At 39.4% G+C, this 19,249-nt stretch overlaps 1 protein-coding gene across 1 annotated transcript in view; it reads right to left on the bottom strand.

Moving 5' to 3' along the window:
- Positions 1–2,785: 2,785 nt before the first annotated feature.
- GYS2 (glycogen synthase 2) overlaps positions 2,786–19,249 on the bottom strand; it is a gene marked incomplete at both ends in the record, with an annotated part of 54,594 nt that continues 38,130 nt past the window's right edge. The window contains 9 exons of the mRNA XM_084305620.1: positions 2,786–3,007; positions 4,076–4,156; positions 5,512–5,675; positions 9,287–9,382; positions 11,145–11,271; positions 13,393–13,506; positions 14,151–14,229; positions 14,976–15,035; positions 17,872–17,978. Of these exons, the coding sequence (XP_084161746.1) occupies positions 2,786–3,007; positions 4,076–4,156; positions 5,512–5,675; positions 9,287–9,382; positions 11,145–11,271; positions 13,393–13,506; positions 14,151–14,229; positions 14,976–15,035; positions 17,872–17,978 (1,050 nt within the window). The remainder of the gene's footprint in view (positions 3,008–4,075; positions 4,157–5,511; positions 5,676–9,286; positions 9,383–11,144; positions 11,272–13,392; positions 13,507–14,150; positions 14,230–14,975; positions 15,036–17,871; positions 17,979–19,249) is intronic.

The raw sequence follows: 19,249 nt of genomic DNA, 5'->3' as shown, positions 1-19,249 counted from the left end.
TGTCAGGGCTGTCTCCATCATTTAGCAAGATTTACAGTTATGTGTGTAGTGATCATATCTTCCAGCACTGAAATGATGCTGGGTCTGGAATGATAATAAACAGCTTGTCACTACTAGAACATTTGTAAGCAACAAAGGAAGTGATGGATCATTCTCAGATGATGTTAATGCAAATTACAGGGAACATGGGGTTAAATGCTTTTCTTCACTATAACAGTGTGTTGACATACAAGCAATAATGCTAGTCTTCCTGAAATCCTTTTTTTTTCTTTTTTTTTTTTTCTTTTTTTTTTCTTTTTTTTTTTTAAGAGAAAGTTAATTTTCATTCAATATGACCTTTAAATGTTCTTTTAGAATCACAGAATCATTTAGTCTGGAAAAGACCTCTACTACCTCACCAGAGCTGAGTACAGGGAGATGATCACTTCCCTAGTGCTGCTGGCCACGCTGGTTCTGATACAATCCAGGCTGCGGTTGGCCTTCTTGCCCACCTGAGCACACTGCTGGCTCATATTCAACTTGCTATCGACCAATACCCCCAGGTCTCTTTCCACTGGGCAGCTTTCCAAACACTCTTCCCCCAGCCTGTAGCGTTGCATAGCGTTATACCACAAGTGCAGGACCAGGCACTTAACCTTGTTGAACTTCATACATTTGTCCTTGGCCTGTCAATCCAGCCTATCCAGATCCCTCTGTAGAGCCTACCTACCCTTGAGCAGATTAACACTTGTACCCAGCTTGGTGTGGTCTGCAAAGTTACTGAGGGTGCACTCAATTCCCTTGTCAAGATCATTGATAAAGATACTGAGGAGAACTGGCCCCAATACTGAGCCCTGAGGAACAACATTTGTGATCAGCTGCCAACTGGATTTAACTCCATTCACCACGATTCTTTGGGCATGGCCACCCAGCCAATTTTTTACCCAGCAAAGAGTACACCCATACAAGCCATGAGCAGTCAGTTTTTCCAGGAGAATGCTGTGGGGAAGTGTTGCACCCTTAAACATCATATTCATTGACTCAGCAAGGTAACTGATTAAATCCACTTCAACAAAGAACATACATTTTTGAGCTCACAGAATGCAGTTTTCCACTTAGTAAAAGGTATGAAGAAAATACATATGTGGTATCTTTGTTTTCACTGCTTTCATATGAAAAATACTTATTAACCATTTTTAATTACTTTATAAGTGGCTAAACAATAGTGACTCCTTTTAAATCCAGTCAAGTTTTTGCCATAAAACTTGAACATATCTTCTGAGAATAGGTATTTTTTCAGTTATCCAAATCAGCTTGAGAATGAAAGTCCAATTTTAAAACTGATTTTAGGTGACCAAAAATACAGATAGGCACTTAATCACTTTTATTTTATATGATCTATAGTAAGAACCATGTCTTCAAGTGTTGGTTAAGTGTTTGAAAGGTAGGTATCTAATCAAAACTGGTCATGTAAGCTCTCCCCAGAAAAGACAGTGAAGGTAAATACCTCCAGAGGTCAGATCATCCTACCTGCTGAGGAACAGCCTGAATCAATTCCTAGAAATGTCTTTTCTTAAACAGCTTGAGAAATTCTTGATTTTCAAACTTCTAAATAAAAGATGGATCTCCTTCCTAGTATTTTCATGCTAAGATCTACTTCTGAAGATCTTTTTCAGGCACTCTCTGCTTCTCTGAAAATTAAAATACCTTTGAAAACCATAACACAAATTAGATGTCTGGTTTTCATTGTAAGGTTCATTTATTCCCCAAACACTTTGAAAAGAAGTATCTTGTGCTTTTTACAAATCATGTCTGTGGGGAAGATATGTTTTTGGAATTGTTTTAGAATTATTTTTTAAGATGAGGTTTCTTCCACAGAAGTGAAAGAGAGCATGAACTTATGGGGCAATTGGAAGAATTTAAATGCACAACTTTGAATGTTTTCACATTGCTCTGTGGCATGTAGGTTTGCCTGCATGAGAAGGTGTTAATTAAGCAATTTTTGTCATTTTCTTTAACCAAATAACATTCATTTCTTCCCTGAACTTGGTTAACAAACTTAATGTACGACATAGTGAAAACAATTAAAGAAACATAACAGAGAAATGATAAAATAAATGATCTGCTGTTTATTGTGGGTCTAAATGACTTCAGGAAGATGACTTTCATTTATCTCTAAAATTCAAATGCCCACTGCATAAGACTTTATATTGTTCCACAGTATATTTTACCACTGAATCAAGATACTTCCATGTGCTGTAAAAAAATGTTTTAAATGATGTAAGCTTACAATAAGATAAACAGCATGAGGAAAAATGAAGACCATTGTGTTTTCAGTAAATCTTTTTTAACCCTGATAAGGTTTCCTCGGTGTACCACTTTTTCTCTGCATTTTCTGAGCTCTGATTTAAAGATCATTTCAGTTTGGGAGGGGAAAATGGAGGGCATAAATGAAGCAAGAGTTCATTTGGAACAACCATAATAGAGCTATCAGCATGGGCCATGATTAATATAGACAATTATGCAAACAAAGGTATGATCTACAGTTTGTATAAGCTCCTGAAGGGACTGTCACATTGTCTAGGTTTACTAAGCTTGAAAAATTTCTTCTACCTTCACTGGGCACAGAATTGTCATTTAAACTACTTTCAAGGTGAAATAATATTAGGCTTCCCAACAGTGTAACTCAAGTAACATTTAAGATTCTCCTAATCACAACACCCTGTCCTTAACACAAAGCTTGCCAAGCCTACAGGAGAAGCTCTTGAATGGATGAAGAGACCCTGATACAGTGAGAGCAACACATTCAGTTCCTGTACTCTCCATGTTGCTTTGTCTTCCCTTGAGGTAATACTCCAAGGGAAAAGGGAGATTTGATGTTTTGCCTATCCCTTTCAGCCTCTTCATCTTCATCATATCTTTCATCCTCATCTTCATCTTCGCCTTCACTGTGGTGAGGGCTGGAATGCTGAGAGACAGAAGGTGATGGTGGCACTGATGAAGGCCTGGGGTACCTGAAACCTTCCGTCTGGCAGAGAGAGAAGCAAGTTGTACATGTTATCACAGTGTTCCTCAGTTGGTTGTGTACAGCAATTCAAGGCAGTCAGCACGTCAAGGCAAACTATTGGTGATGGCATGTAAGCTAGACCACTCCAAAATTAAACTCCCTTAAATACAGGTCCTCTCAGTCCTTCTCTGATAGGAAGTATGTGCCTGTATGGCAGTAATCTTTAGCTTGTATCATAAACAATACGCTTCCTTTCCAGCATTGTTTCTTTGACTTATTGAGCATTAAAACCCTCAATGCTACATGAAATCCTCCTGAACTCTCTAGTCAGAATGCTCTGACTGAAATTCAGAATTAGCCTGAAGTTTTGAACAATTTTCTAGTTATACATCAATTTCTGCAAAACCAGAGCCAAACAAGGAGTCTTGGCCTGAGCCTTCCAACCTAGGTGATTCTGTGATTCTGTGATTCCTTTCTTCTTATTATTTGAAAACCTGAGTTGCTCTGGGGGTGTCTGGATTGAATTTGAGCAGCATCCCTTCTAACATTGGTGCTAATGTGCACTACACAAGAAGTGTAGTGATTGAAAGTATGCCTTTAAACTGGACCCCTTGCAGTTCCAGCCACAGCCTTCTCCTCACATACTCTGTTTAGATGAATACTGTGTTTTGCTTCGTTTTCCCTTGGTATCTTTTCCCAGCTTCCTTTTTATTATTGGATTAGTGCAGAACATCTTCATGGAGTTTACCAGGAGCAAAACTAGAAGTTGACGCTTTTCTAAAAGAAATTCCAAGGACCAGTTCTTCAGCTGGTCTAAAGTGGCGTAGTCCCATCCAGATCACTCTAAATTGCTGGAAGAACTGTCCCTGTATTGCACATGGTATCCTTACTGTTTGCATTTGATATCATTACAACTTGTGACTGGAGCTTGGGTCTACAACTTAAGATTTTAACTGCGAGCTAATTTATCTGCAGTTAGAACAAAACTTGCTGACTGACTCTCTCTCTCAAGCACACACACATTCTCTCTCTTTCTCTGTGTAAAACAGCCAAAATGCAGATGAACTCATCTCCAAAAGCAGACTGTACCTTTGGTGGAGCACTTGGTTCCATCTCAAATTTATCAGGGAATGTTCTGCTGAGGGCCAAGTGTCTGGCATGCATGTAATACTGCAAAATAAAAGAGAAACCTTTACAAGTCAAGGAGGACAGCGGATTTACACAGAAAAAAAAGGAATGTAACATGAATATCTTCTCAAAGGTGATGCTTAACAAAGCCTGACCATGTGTTTAGCTAAAGAGAACCCAAATGGTTTTGCTACCTGTAACAAACATATCACTGTGAAGTAATGAGCTCCAAAGTAGAGCTGAAGCTGGAACAGAAGCTGAATAAGGTTCTTTTAAGTCTAAGGTGTACCAATTTGGTAAATAGCACTCATCTCAGTCGGTGTAGTTTGGTGTAGAGTGACAGGCATTATTTATCCCTCAAGACAGAACTGTCTTTTTAAAACCAGGAAATTTTACATCTCTAAATACGTATGTGTATAAACTTTAGGCTCATTCTTGCATATAGAGTATGTGTAACAGTTACAAAGAAGAAACATTTATGAATTTCTGAGGCTTGGCATTTAAGAATTTGGTAACAATATTTGATGGATCCATTATATTCACCAGCCTCCATCACCTGTATTAAAAAAAAATAGCTTGTGTCAGTCTTATATTGTGTCAGGAGTAATATCAACAGAAAGGATCTCACACAGATACCAAAGCAGAGCAAGGTCCGAAATCATTACAAAACTGATATGTATGGATCCTTCCACTCCTTTGCTCCTGTGGACTTAATATTGCTTTGCTATTTCTTAGTAGGTGGTACTGTGGTGTTTTCTATGTCAAATCAAAAACACTGTTTTGCCTTTAAGGTACAGATTTAGTTTAGGAGTTCTGACTATCCACAAGGCCCAACAGCCTTTCAGGAAGAATTGATAGAATCATAGGATCATTAAGGTTGGAAAAGACCTCCTAGATCATCTGGTCCAATCATCAGCCTACTACCAATGTCACCCACTAATCCATGTCCCTAAGCACCAGGTCCAACTTTTCCACGAACACCCCCAGGGATGGTGATGCCACCACTTCTCTGGGCAACTCGTTCCAATGCCCGACTACTCTTTCCGTGACGAAATAGGATCCTTGAAAAGAGTCCAGATGACTTTGGAGCACAAATCTTAGTTAGTGTAGGGGTGCTATTGTCCTCAGAGAAAGCTCCCAAAAGCTTTTTGCATTGACTAGCATGAGGGGTACAAAAAACTAAGCGTGATTGGCTCCTGCTCTAACCTATTCAGTTAAGTCCCTCCATACCACTGGAGAATGGAAGCATTACACTGAAATGTAAAGGCAGGCTTTATCTTTAGCACCTTTGATGGGTGCCTTTCAGAACAGGGATGCCTCCTTGCAAAGTAGCATGATGCTGAAGACAGTTAGACACTGTGTCTGTTTTTAATACCTCTATTAATAGTTTCACACACCCTGCCTAGGTATCTCCAGTCCAACAGATCTGAAAGCCTCTCAGTTCGGTTTCTTTGGATGATCCTCTGGCGACGGGACTGCTGACAAAATCCATATAGGAACTGAGTCAGCTGGTTGCATGATTCATCAGGTGAGCGGAACCTCCTGTCTACTATGTAGATCCCTAAAAGACACAAAAAAGGAGATGAGTTGAATTGAAGATGACCTCTTACATTTCCATTCTACTTCCTGTCACATAGACTTACAAACATTACGTGTTAGATGTCCTTTTTTAATGTTGGGAGGCAGTTGTTTATAACTGGAACATTTGCTACTATTTTGATGGCATTCAAAGATGTAGGGAAATATGTATTTTTTTACTTCAATTTTCTTTACCTTTCAAGCTGAAATACAGCAGATTACTCAAAACATAGAGACTTTCTTGTTGTTGTTTTTCTTGTATAAATATATCCAAAAGGATTCAAGATTTTCTCGCTAAAGACATACCACTTTTATCTCCCACCATTTTAAAATACCATTTGCTTAAAAAATATCTAATGCTTTCCAAGTTTGCACTAGAATTTATAAATGTGAATCAGTCTGTAGGACATGGGCTGTGTTTTCAGTACAAATACTAGTGACTTGCACAGAGACAGCTAACTCACACACATTAATCAATGTACAACTCTGGCTGAGAAAGGGCAGAGGTAAACTTTGCCTCTGTGTAGTTTGCCAAGATCAATACATTATTATTGTCCCCAGGGAGTTGGAAAGAAAAGGAGGATAGACTTCAGGTATCTCAATAGGTAAGACAGACACACAACTACCTTAAGTGAACTGCTTGGTGTTCCCTAGGAATGTATAAGTTACGTCAATGCCCACACCCATGTTTTGGCAGAGAACAGCAAGTGACCCATGCTCTCTGTATATATATATATATATATATATATATATATATATATATGTGTGTGTATATGTATATATATATGTATATATATATGTATATATATGTATATATGTATATATACACAGTATAATATTATATTAATTAATTAATACAATACACACACATATATATGCACATATATATGCATATATATATATATGTATATATATATATGTATAATAATGTCCTGCTGGAGCTCCTGCCTGGCTCTGCCCTGTCCAGTCTACAGGAGCAGCCTTGGGGTCTGTGTGGCTCATGGTGACCTAGGCCCCATGTCTGGACAGTCTCCATGTGGGATTGTACACTTGATGAAACAGTGCTGGGAATGGGGGAGACCACGGGCCACTGACGGAAGACACGTGATGAGCGAGGAACAGGACAACACACCCCTTTCTTTGGCATGTGCCACCCTTGACAGGCAAAGTTAAAGGCCAGCATCCATCCAGGTAGAGCAAAGGTAAGAAATACAAGTGCAAACAGCAATGGCCCATCTGGTCAACCACCTCTCCCAGATTTGCCACAGTTCTCGTGCCATGGTTGGTCATAACAATGTGAGAAGAAGGCAATAGTAAATCTATCCAGGGAAATACAAAGTATTACAAACGTTATGGTGGATAGCATGAAAGCTCTACAGAGGGCTCGAGGCCACATGGCAAATGGCAATGCAACACCAGCTGGCATTACACTACATATCTGTGCCAAAGGAGGTGTTAGTAATCTCATGAATGCCAGTGGTTGTCTTAACGTAGACAGAAATAGGGACTGAGCCACTACTCAGGGAATCAGGACAGTGGAGACGGGAGGACAGAAGAACCAAGCCACTACTTAAGCAATGCTGGTAGTGGTGTGGGTGGAGAGAGGGGCTGTTCTACTACCCGAGGGATCTGGGCTGAGGTGGTAGGGGACTCACGGACTCTCACTAGTTGAGGGACCCTGGCTGGGGTGATGGGTGGACATAGGGTCTACCCTATAGACCCCCACTGTGTGCAGAGAGGACCTCTGCCACTACTTGAGGGATCTAGGCAGGTGAGATGGGAGGGCAGAGGGTCTGTGCTGCTAATTAAGGGATCCCAGCAGGATGGGGCTCTGCCACTACTTGAAGGATCCCAGCAACAATAGTGGGTGGTGATGGGCTCAGGGCAGCTACTTGAGGGATCCGGTCAGGGTGTTGGGAGGAAGGGGAGGTTGTGTGTGTCTGTCTCACTGTGGCTGGGGTGCTTGGTGGAGATGGGCTCTACTGCTAATTAAAGGATCTGATAAGGGGGTGGTGGAAAGACAGAGGGGCTCTACTGCTACTGGAGGGATCAGAGCATAGCTGCTGGGTGGACTGAGAGTCTGTTCTGCTTATTAAGGGATCCCAGAATGGGTACTGGGTGGAAAGAGGGGCTCTGATGCTAACCGCGGGATTCTAGCAGGGGTGGTGTGTGAAGAGAGGGTCCAAGCCACTACTTGAGGCAATAATTAGAAGATCCCAGCAGCAATGCTGAGCAGATAGAGGCCCCTGTGCACCCCTGTCCTCTTGCCAGTGGCAGGCAAGGCAGCGTGTGTTGCAGGGTATTTACCCATAGATTCTCTGCTGGCAGCCCTTGCAGGGGTGACCAGAGAGAAGCCCCCAGGCCCTGGCCTGGGGAAGCATATTGGGTTTATGTGGCAAGGTTTTGGTAGTGGGTGGCTGCAGGGGTGGCCTCTGTGAAAAGAGTTCAGCAGCAGCTCCATGTTAGATAAGGGGCAGCTGCTGAACTTATCAGCCGGCTCCAAAGGGACTTGCTGCTGGCCAGAGTCAAGCCAATAAGTGGTGTTATTTGTGCCTCTGTGAGAGCAGATTTAAGAAAGGGGCGGGGTTGTGCAAAAAAACTGCTGCACAACAGCAGCTGGGAGAGAGAGGAGTGAGAAGCAGCCTTGCATCCCCCAAGGTCAGTGCAGAAGGAAGGCAAGAGGTGCTCCAGGCATGGAGCAGAAGCTCCCTGCGGCCTGTAGAGAGGCCCCTGGTGGAGCAGGCTGTCCCCTGAAGCCCATGGGTCCCACATGGAGCATATCTCCATGCTGCAGCCCATGGAGGAGCCCCCGGTGGAGCAGGAGGCTGCAGCCCATGGAGAGCCTCTGCAGGAGCAGGCTCCGGGCTGGAGCTGCAGCCCTGGAGAGGAGCCCACGCAGGAGCAGGGGGCCTGGGGGGAGCTGCCGCCTGTTGGGGATCTGTGCTGGAGCAGTTTGCTCCTGATGGATGGACCCCGTGGCACAGACCCATGTTTGAGCAGTTCTTGAAGAACTGCTTGCGTGGGAAGCCCACACAGGATCAGTTTAGAAAGGACTGCATCCAAGAGAGTGACTATGAAGGAGTGGCAGAGATGAAGCATCAGGGACTGACCACAGCCCACAGTCCCCTGCACCACTTTGGGGGGAGGAGGTAGAAGAGAGTGGATGGGGGGAAGGTGTTTGTAGCTTGTTTTCTAAAAAACAGTGTTACCTCAAGAATTTCCAGTTATGGAAAGTATGCTTTAAGGGTTAAGTAAGACTGTATTAATGCTTAATTCAAGGCCGGGTTAGATGAGGCCTTGAGCAACCTCATCTAGTGGGTGGCATCCCTGCCTATGGCAGGTGGGGTTGGAACTAGATGATCTTTGATGTCCCTTCCAACTCGAGCCATTCTGTGACTTTATGAAGTGCTAGGAGACTATGTTTCTATGATTCTAACTGGTTTTTGGAGCTCTGAATGTATTCCCCCAGTGAACCACATTGCAATAGTGAAAGCATGAAAGTGAGAAGCTGAAGCACTATTGCTGTGCTTTTTGATTTCCTAATGCAGGGGCATTATTTTGATACAGTGTTAAAAAACAAACAAACAAAATTACCATAAGCAGCTGGGTCAGCAACATGTTCCTGCATAAAACAGCCGAATCCAGAAAGGTTTGTGGTCACACTTGGAATGCCCATCACAGTACATTCAGCTGCCAAAAGAAACAGACAAAAAGTGTTTCAGGGCAGTATGTTTTGAATGATTTTACCCTGAGAGAAAAAAAAAGAAAAAGAAACAGGCTGACAGAGGTCCCATAAAACTAGAGCTGCTCTGAAAACGACAAGGGAAAACTATTATGCTTTTTTGTGGATTTTGAGGAAAAGAAAAAAAAGAAGAGAGAAAAAATGGAATTTTAAAGAGAAAATTTTGCACTGTGAAATTAGCCTCATGTTTCCCAGCAGCTAAATTGAAAACTTTCTGGGAATCCAGTGTTGAAACAGAGAATCCCAACATATGGTCTGGACTGTTAGTTTGGAGTTTAAATTGAAGCCTGTTATACACAAATGTTCATTAGGTGTTCATGACTATTTGGAAAATTGAATCACTTAGTTGCTTGAGCAGGTTAAACTTTTTATTTTGATATTCATTGTTTGTAAACTGGTCCATATAGCAACAACAAAGAAAGCATCATTAATTTAGGATTGCTTTCAAAGTAGATGTGGAACCAGTATCATAAAATTATAAAATGTACACATCTTTTGTAGTTATTTCTGTCATTTCTGTGAGCAAGAATAACTATTTACTCAGGTTTAAAGAGTTTTTTGCTGATGAAATTAAGCCTATCCTATGCTAGCAGGCAGATAAAATAGAATACTCTAGTCTTTGAAATGCTGAAAGCCGTCTACACGCCCTTCATTCATATGATAACAAAGATTGTGTCTATAAAACAGAGCTACAAATCCACCTAAAAACCACCACTTTTTGTTTCTTGGAGAATTAAGTGGGTATATCAACAAAGAAATAAATTTTTGCATTAATAAAAGAAAGAGAAGCTATTCTTTTAACTAGCATAAATCACAGCTTTCCTCAAAACTGTTAACAGTCTAACTTTTCTGGCTGGGTTACTTCGAAGTTACCTGGTTGTCACATTTTCTTTATACTTTACCTGAAACTTGATCAGGAAGAGAAATTGCCGGAATGCAAGACCGTTGTCTTAGTTGGAATTAGATAGGTCTCTTACTTGGAGAGAAATAGCTCTGGAGAATGATCAACTTTGCAAAATTTTTATTCTGATTCATTGGCTTGCAGCAAATGCACTTCAGAGGAGCATCTAAACTTTTAGATGTGTATCGAGATTACAGAAAATATTTTGGAGGACATAAAAGACACCTGGTATTTGATCTTCACAAGTATTCATGTTTATAGTTTGCACTGATCTCATTAGGTGCTAAGTGCCTTTTTTAATTTTGGATTGTTAACTTTTTTTTTTTTTAATGTCAGAAACTACAAGTTTTCTCTATCTTTAGAAACTTAAGTCTGTGATATTCACCATCGCTTTATGTAAGTGTTTGTGGTAAATATCTTAGATATGGTATTATATATGTCTATCAAACTTAATTGCTATCTTGAATTAAATCCACTGAAGTATGTCTGCTGGTAGCAACAGAGTTGTTGCTTTAAGTTTTTCAATATGCTTTTTTTTTTTTTCTAAAGCCACAGAAAATCAAAAGATTACATGTTAGTATGGGAAAGGGTCCAGCGCAGGGACAAATTTGAGTAGTTGTCAGTCAGTAGATGCCATTTTATACCACCTGGCCCCCAAATTTTGCCAGCAGTAAGACCTTTGCACTGCAGAGGAAACAGAGTCAAAAGAGTTTTTTCAGCACTCCAGAAGAAACTGGCTGTAAAGCTATTCTGCATCAACAGAATGTGTATTCATCTTTGATACTTAGTTAAATGTACAGATTGCCTACCTGGAGTGTAACCCCAGGGTTCATAGTATGATGGAAACACACCCAGGTGACAGCCTCTAACAAACTCCTCATAGTCCAAGGGCAGCAATGGGCTGGTTGAAGAAAGAAATTCTGGATGTAGGATCACCTGGATATTCAAAAGTTACATTAGAGGTGAAAGGAAACTACTAATACATTTTAATTATCAATATACTTCATCAGTTCCTTCACTCTGGTCTTTTCCTAAGTACTTGGACAATACCTCCTTTGCCCATCCTAATTCAATTACCTAATTCAATTCCCACACTAAAATACATGATCTTATAATGAAGCCACATGCATGGGTCTTGTCCTGGAAATAATACTGATAATAAACGGTACTTTCTGGAAAAGTCTTTGGCTTTATCCTTCCTGATCAAAAAAGACCATGCACGTTGTGAATTATGGCTAAGGCTGTGACAATTATCAACTCTAAATTGGTTCTTTTGGTTGGCTGTACCAAGGTACAGACAGTACAGGGACGTCTTGTTCTAGAGGAGACCTCATGAGGACACAGCACTCCTGAGCTTCCAATTGAAATATAGGAATGCTTATGGTGTTCAGAGGGTCTTTTAAGAACTGAAAGAATTTTGAAACCAGACATATTATAACCCGATCATCACAATCCTGTGCCTGGGCTAACTAATCTTGCTGAAAGACAAAGCTTATTAGTTTAGGTTAACGTCCCTCTTCCAGGACCCAAGCTAATTTATTTGTATGACTCTGTTCAGCTTGGTGTTACTGCCCCATATTCCACTGACAGGTAAAGAACCTTGTGTAGGTTGTCCAGTCAGCTCTGGTAGAAAGAAGTATGAGGGAAGGGTTTAACCTCTGGGCCTTTCTTCCCCAAATTATCATACTTCAACCATCATTCCTCATCAGGGAGATGCCTTTATTTATTCTTAATAACAGAGTCATGCTACTCACTTGCATAAATCAACACATGAGTGTATTCAACCAGTAAATTGCCTGTAAACTTCTCATATGCAAGCTTACTTGAACCCACTGATTCAAGTAAGATTTCCCATTGGCATCACTGTTTTTTTCACATGACAATTGTGTGGACATGTCATACGTGTCTCAAGATGACTTTCTCTTTCAAGTTTAGAGAACTTTTATTGATACAATCAGCTCATTTAGTATACATTCTGTTCAAGTAGTAGGTAATTTTCCAGTGGTAATGCCAGTTTTGTACAACCTTTTCAGTGAAGTTTGCTGAGAAGTAGGAGGAGGTATCTGCAGTGTTATACACAATCTGCTTTCTAATGACTTCAAGATGTTAGTTCTGAGTAATTTTTAATACATTTATATACAGTGCCTCCTTCTACCCTACATTTATTACATCTGGTACATTACTATCATATTACATTCTCAGAGCTCATTGGAGACACGTGCTTAGTAGATATACAGTTAAGCCATGAAGAAGCATACTAGGAAGTTGAGGAAAATGGTTATGCAGTAATCCTCATGAGTTTAACAGCCAGCATACTGAGAACAAGAGATATATCATTGTCAGAGATACTATACACCTGACCACCAAAAGGATGTTTGGAAGAGGAAAAAAATGCAAGAAGAGAGAGCCATAGTTAACAGAGAAAATGTCACAGACTGCCAGACTAAAAAAACTTTGACAGACCTGTGGAAGATGGAGATGATCATTTCTGTGGTCTGGTAAAACATACATGGAAGTATAGGAAATAATTTATTTACATAATTTTAGATTCAGCAATTGAATTAAACATGAGGGCAGCATGAATAGGAAATATTTCTGTTCAGGATCAGAATCCTGGTTAGCTTTTACAGCAAACGCTGAGTGTCAGGGCGCTGTTCTTAATACGAGAACCAATACTCAGAAATGGCTGTGCTGAAACTCTAGACCTCCAGTTTTAAGCAAATTAATCTGTTAAAGAGTTTAACATCCAGGTGCAAATAACCTATGGTACTTTCTGGATGTCAGTAGTTCCTTGTTCAGCACAGGATGCAGCAATGAAAACAGTCAAATCCCTAGCATTAGATTTCTAATTTGAAATTAACTTAATTAAACAGCAACGGGGGTATCTGTAAAGTAACTAGTTATTCCTGGAAAGGGAGGAAGAGGGAGAAGTACTCCAGTAGTGTATTATTGCCCCTCTATCAAGAATCTGACTGTGCTTCCCATTCTAATGATCCAGACTGACTGTTTTAAAAAAAAAATCCATTTTGTATTTAAAATGGAAATCAGAGAACATACCTTTACTCTGTCTGTCCGGTTATTGAAAAGGCCAATGCGTCGAATGGTATTGAGGATTGGATCATTGCCATCGTCAATCATGTTGTGGGTGGTCACTGGAGGCAGACAATGTCGCTAAAAAGAGAAAAGGCAACCTATGAGGGGCAAAACTGCTGGCAACACATCCTGCTATCATTGTCTAAGGTTAGTGGAAGACACTGGGAGATTTTGCCATTGATGTGGATAGGTTTTTACCGTTTCATTTTAAGATAAAAAGAGAAAGTTGCAATCATATAATGTGCTCCTGTATAAGCCAGGCTACAAATGAGACCATAAAAGCTGTCAGAGCTTCATTTACCTCAAAATTCATGTATTTGTACTGACTTTCAGAAAGGCCTACCATTTAGTTTTAATTGTTTTTAGTGGTAGGCGATCGACTTTACTATCTCTGCTTAAGAGATTGATTTTACATATTTTATAAAATTGGAAGAATCCATGCTTCAGGAACAATGCAAAGACTTTGCACTTTATGCAGAACAGAAGAATTTGGAAACTTGCACATGACTGGAGGAAGATATATGGAATTACCAAAATAATTATTTTGGGTTGTACTGTCATTAAAAACAATCACAGAAGACCTTTAAATGTTACCAGTAGGAAGAGTATTTGCTGAATAGTTCTTCAAAGTACACATATGACTATGTGTCACGTACAATCCTTGTATGTAGTCATGCTTACCATCCACAACAGATGTTTGTGTAAACAGTATGTTTTCTGACCTGAGTTGAAAAGATGGCTCTTTTCATAATGGTTATATCATCCCGGTCAAGAATCTTGTTCAAGTCTGGAATTTCTCCTCTGCAGAGGCAACACAGAGCCTACTTTACCAAATGACTTACTATTAGTCTTTCTGACAACTAGAACTACAAGCTTTCCTAATAATGAGCTTAATTATGAGCTTAATAATGAGAATTAAAGTTGCATTAAAAAAATGAAGAAACAGAAAATGCGGTCTGTTCTGAAGTCTGCTGATGTCAACATGAATCTTTCCTTAGTTTTCATGGCCCTCCTATATTTCCTACATTTTATTCTCTCATACACTTGCTGTCCTTCCAATTAGCTTCCAAAAAAGCTAGAATTATTATTTTTTCTGTTTTTCAGTCACACCTTATTTTTGCTGAAGTTCCAGTCCTCCCAGCTGTGCTGTGAGTCATTCATTTCCAGCTCACATAATCTGTCTTTTGAAAGGGTATGAACAATCCACTAATCCATACTTGTCTCTGGTGATTTTTTAAGCTGAGGTAGATTGCTTTTGTCAGTGAGTAAGCCTCAGTGCTACTTAAACATCCTCATGTCTCTTAAGACTCCACAGTAGTATGCTAGTATGTTTTTTTTTTGTTTTGTTTTGTTTTGTTTTGTTTTTTCTCTGTAATTTGCTGATCCTGTATCGTGTTTACAGAATAGAACATCCCATATCCTTCACCTATGTCCTTTCTGTGGATTCCAAAATTTCTTACACAAAGAGTAGAAGCACAAGTATATCACAGGTAAACCAGCTGAATATGTGGGTTTGCAAGGCAGAGCAAAACAACCTACACACTCACTTTAGCAAGGCATTGTAGAGTTTCTTTCCAAACTTTTCTTTCACAGATTGTGCAGTGTCCCTAGGAAAATAAATAGATTTATGTATAAACACGAGCTCCAGGACAAAGAAAAAAAGAGATTCCTGCGGCTGGAAATCAAATTGTGTTTGTATACTGGTGGAACCAAGAATGCAGAAACATTGAGACAGAGGTCTCATTCTCAAAGGTCTTTTACCTGACCAACAGCCATACCGACAGATTTCATTGCAACTGAGGATATGATCTGCCTTCAATGATGGACAAACTGCCAAAGCCAGAAGCAGAACTCAACAGTGATTACTTTCAATACTTCGATCAGAAAACCACACTATATCTCAGTGATGAAAAAGAGAGCATTTACATGACTCTTAAGTAAAGAAACATAATAATTGACATTGGACACTAATCAAGACTCGGAGGTTCCCAACTTAACATGACTTTATGAAAGATGTAGGATATGAGAGGTAAATAAATAAGGATTTTAAAGCAAGCTTTTTCCTTCCATTTCAGACCTGTTTCTTAACTTAAAGACTTTTGAAAATAAGAGTTAGACTAACAAGTAGTTTGACAAAAAATAGTTTGCAAACAAACACACAAAAAACTTCCTGAAAATCATGGGATATGTTTTAAGCCAGTAATAAAACCCAGAAGTGTTATATTTTAGTTGAGAAAGAACACCAGCAAACAGCTATTCTAAATATAAAGAGCCATTTATATTATCCTATCTCTATAATAAATAACTTGAAAATACAGATGAAAGTGCTGTTTAAAATATAGCGCACACATGCTCAATTTGACTAAAATGCTCTCTTTCATGGAACTTTTCCTTCTTTCCTACTTTCTAAGAATTAGATTTTGGGCTAAGACAAAACTTGTGAAGTGAAATCCTAAACTTCACCAAGCTGAAAATTGACATACTAATTTTTAGTTGCTCTCTCCCAGCTCACAAAGATACAGTAGTGGATGAGTTAATTGTGGATGAGACGTAAAGCAACTAGAGGTCAAAACAAATTGATCCAAATCTCAGTAAGTTAGTCCCCTCGTAACTGTATTTTCATTGACTCATGACATGAGCAATCTCCAAAACTTAACTCAGATAGGATGTGCTGCTGTTCATGTATTCCTCAGTAACTGCCAATGTCTTCTAGCATTTAAGTTCTGTGACATCCTTAAAATCAACTAAAATTATTATTAACACTTATATCAGGTGGTTTTATCCACCAGCTCCAGATGCTGACCATGACAGTTCTTCATGTGAGGACACAAAGACTCTTTTGCTTTTCACAGAGCATAGTGGGAATAACAGCTGGAAACAGCATTTTTTTTGTGTGATTTCACATCTTTAAAGTTACCTTTACTGTTACCATTGCACCTGCATTACTGAGTACCAGAGAAACAACCCTGTAGTAGAGATAAAACAGGGAAAAACCTTTTCATATTTTATTTAAATAAACTTTACTAATATATCATATATTATTTATTTAATATAAACCTGTTGCATTGCATTCAAACATTACATACTTCATATCAAAAACACAGTAGAAGCAAAAAATGGCTTGTTGCAAGCATGGCTGTTTCTCACTGTGCTTACATTATCTTCCTGCAGCTGATTCAGAGCCAGATCCTGGCCCTATGACAGCAGTGACTTCACTTGAATTCATTTCAGGATTCAACAGTATTTCCATCTGAATAGCCAGTTCCTGCATATAGAGGTCTTATTAAAAACTCTGGCTATGTTACCTCACTTTAGCCATCTACAGTTAAAACCAGTTGTGTAAATCCTCTGCATATCAATCAATGGTGACAATCAATTTCAGAGGATGATTCCCTTCACTTATCTTAGATTCTTCCTGAGGTGGTATAGGATGAATCATTATCTGAAGAGAACCACCACTCTCTACTAGCAGTGAAAACAGCTCAGATGCATTGCTTTTAGGAAGCCATAGAAAAGCAATTAATTTCACTCTCTACCTTTTTGGCACCCGTTTCCAGAGTGGTAACCAGGTAGAATGATTCCTGCAAGTCCCCCAGAATTGCTGAGAGATGACTCTGGAGATAATCTAGAGAGTAAATAGATCTTTCCTATTTGTCATCTTTTCAGATATAGCAAGAGCTAAATAAGTTCAATCACCCATGTTGAACTATTTCTGTCACTGCTCCTGTGCAGTTTTAGTATGTCCCCTCCTGTGCAGAATCACTTAGCCATTAAAGGGAGGTGAGTTTAGAGCTGCATGTTGAGTTCTGCCCCTGATTTGCTTTTTTGTTCAAAGCTGTAAAATGAAAAACTGTTAAAATGAGGATTGTGAGAGTTTTCGCTTTGTAATTGCAAGTTTCACCACTTGGGTCTAGCCATCGCTCATTGTAAACTATATAGAAAATTACACACAATTGATATCAACTGCTATTTTTCTGCTGGATTAGACAGAACACTTTCCATATTTCTTAATAAGAGAGCAGATGTAATTAGGTAGGGTTTTTTCCCCACTTATGGCAGAGAAGCTTACTCTAGTAAATTAGCAAGCAGTCCTTATTTTGTGGCAGCTCAGTGTCAAGTCCAAAGGAGGAAACAGAACAAATCCAGAAGACTAGGTTTTCTGGAGCATTTGATTTTGTCACTACAAACCAAGTACTGGCTGCTACCTTGTTACAAAACATGACAAGAAAACTTCACTAAAAATAACCTAGAACAAAAAATATATAATTTACCCTTATTTATCATTCCCATCTCTTTCATCCCCACAAATACATTCTCACAATCAAAATGTTACTCACAATCCTTGATTTTAGCAGAGCAAAAAGAAAGCATTATTATTCATCAGAAACATTTGCATGTCTCCTTAATTGACTACACAAGACCTTCAGTGACAATGGTAATTACCAGAGCTGCTTCCGGACTGCTTGTCCTTTCAGGGTTTCCACATTGAAATTGTTTGTCTTTGCTGGCATAATGAAGAACACAACAACCGTAACATCACTCTTATGTACCTGCATGGACATGAGACAGAGAGGAAAAGAGAATCTCACCACACGGTATCATTGCCCACTTTAACACTAAGCATTAGCCACAGCAAAACTAAACACACTTTGATTAGTTATCCAAGAAGGCTCTGATCTTATTACTTTCCTTTCAGCTGTGAAGTTTTTGTCAAGTCAGAAGTATAGCTGAAAACAGATACAGGTAAACAGATGTCAATTGCCGAGTTCCAATTTGGGCAATATGGATCTCCCTGACTTCTCATGGCTTAAGGACCATGGCTTAGGATGTGAAAATAAACAGAAAGAGTTAAAAATACAACACAGATTTTCTCATGTGACATAAATGTGGTTGGCTCAAAGAGGTGAGAAATTAGTTTACTAGCTGGGGTATAGTCAGCCACAGGGCAAGGGATTCTCTATAGCCAGCAGAACTATCTTCCATAGTAACACTGCCTCAGATGAATGTTCTGAAAGAGATGTTATCAGCAACCACTGTGCACCTGAACTCCTAGCACAAAATCTGCCAGATACACAAAGAACTGCTAGTAACTTCTTGATCATCTCTCACATCCATCTCACTCCAAAGACAAAAACTACATGACAAAAAAAAATGACAATTTGGTTATAGGGAAACTCCTCACAGGGAGCAGAAAGAGGTTTACTCATGTCAGCAGCTCTTTAAAGAAAACTAAGAGTAAACTATGTTCAGAGCTGTAAAAACTACATTATTTTTAATTGCCTCTCCTCTAAACTTTAGACACACAAACACGCTGTTAGCACACCTTCTCTCAGAATGAAGTATGGGAAAACGTGCAGTACAAAATAATAAGATTAATCTATCATTTTAAGATTCCTCCCTTCCTTTTCTTCAAGGCAGGTCCAAAATCCATTATGCTATTATCTCAGCGTATATTAACAATCTGCCGTAATATACATACTTTATCTTTGACATATCAGTCAAGCGTTTTAGTAGTAAAGGAAAATGATTTTATACTGTAAAATAATTCTATCCAATGCTATGTATTTTTGAGGCTCAGGCACACTGCTGGAGACTTGTTCAAGAAGCACTATAATTCTCAGATTCACAGATAGTACAGGTTATTGTGCTGTTCCCAGCCAAATCACCTCTCCGGAATTAATGACAGAGCAAGTGTTCTTTGGAACAGTAACACAATAAAGCCATTCAGCTAACGGGAAAAGCAAGCCCCAGTACACTTCTGGAGTACTCTGGAAAACTAACCTCAGTTTCTGTTGATTTTCCATCAACCTAGCTGCTTGTC

This window comes from Netta rufina, assembly GCF_964035555.1.
Source record: "Netta rufina genome assembly, chromosome: 1".
Classification (NCBI taxonomy): Eukaryota; Metazoa; Chordata; class Aves; order Anseriformes; family Anatidae; genus Netta; species Netta rufina.
This window is presented reverse-complemented; position numbering and strand designations above follow the sequence as displayed.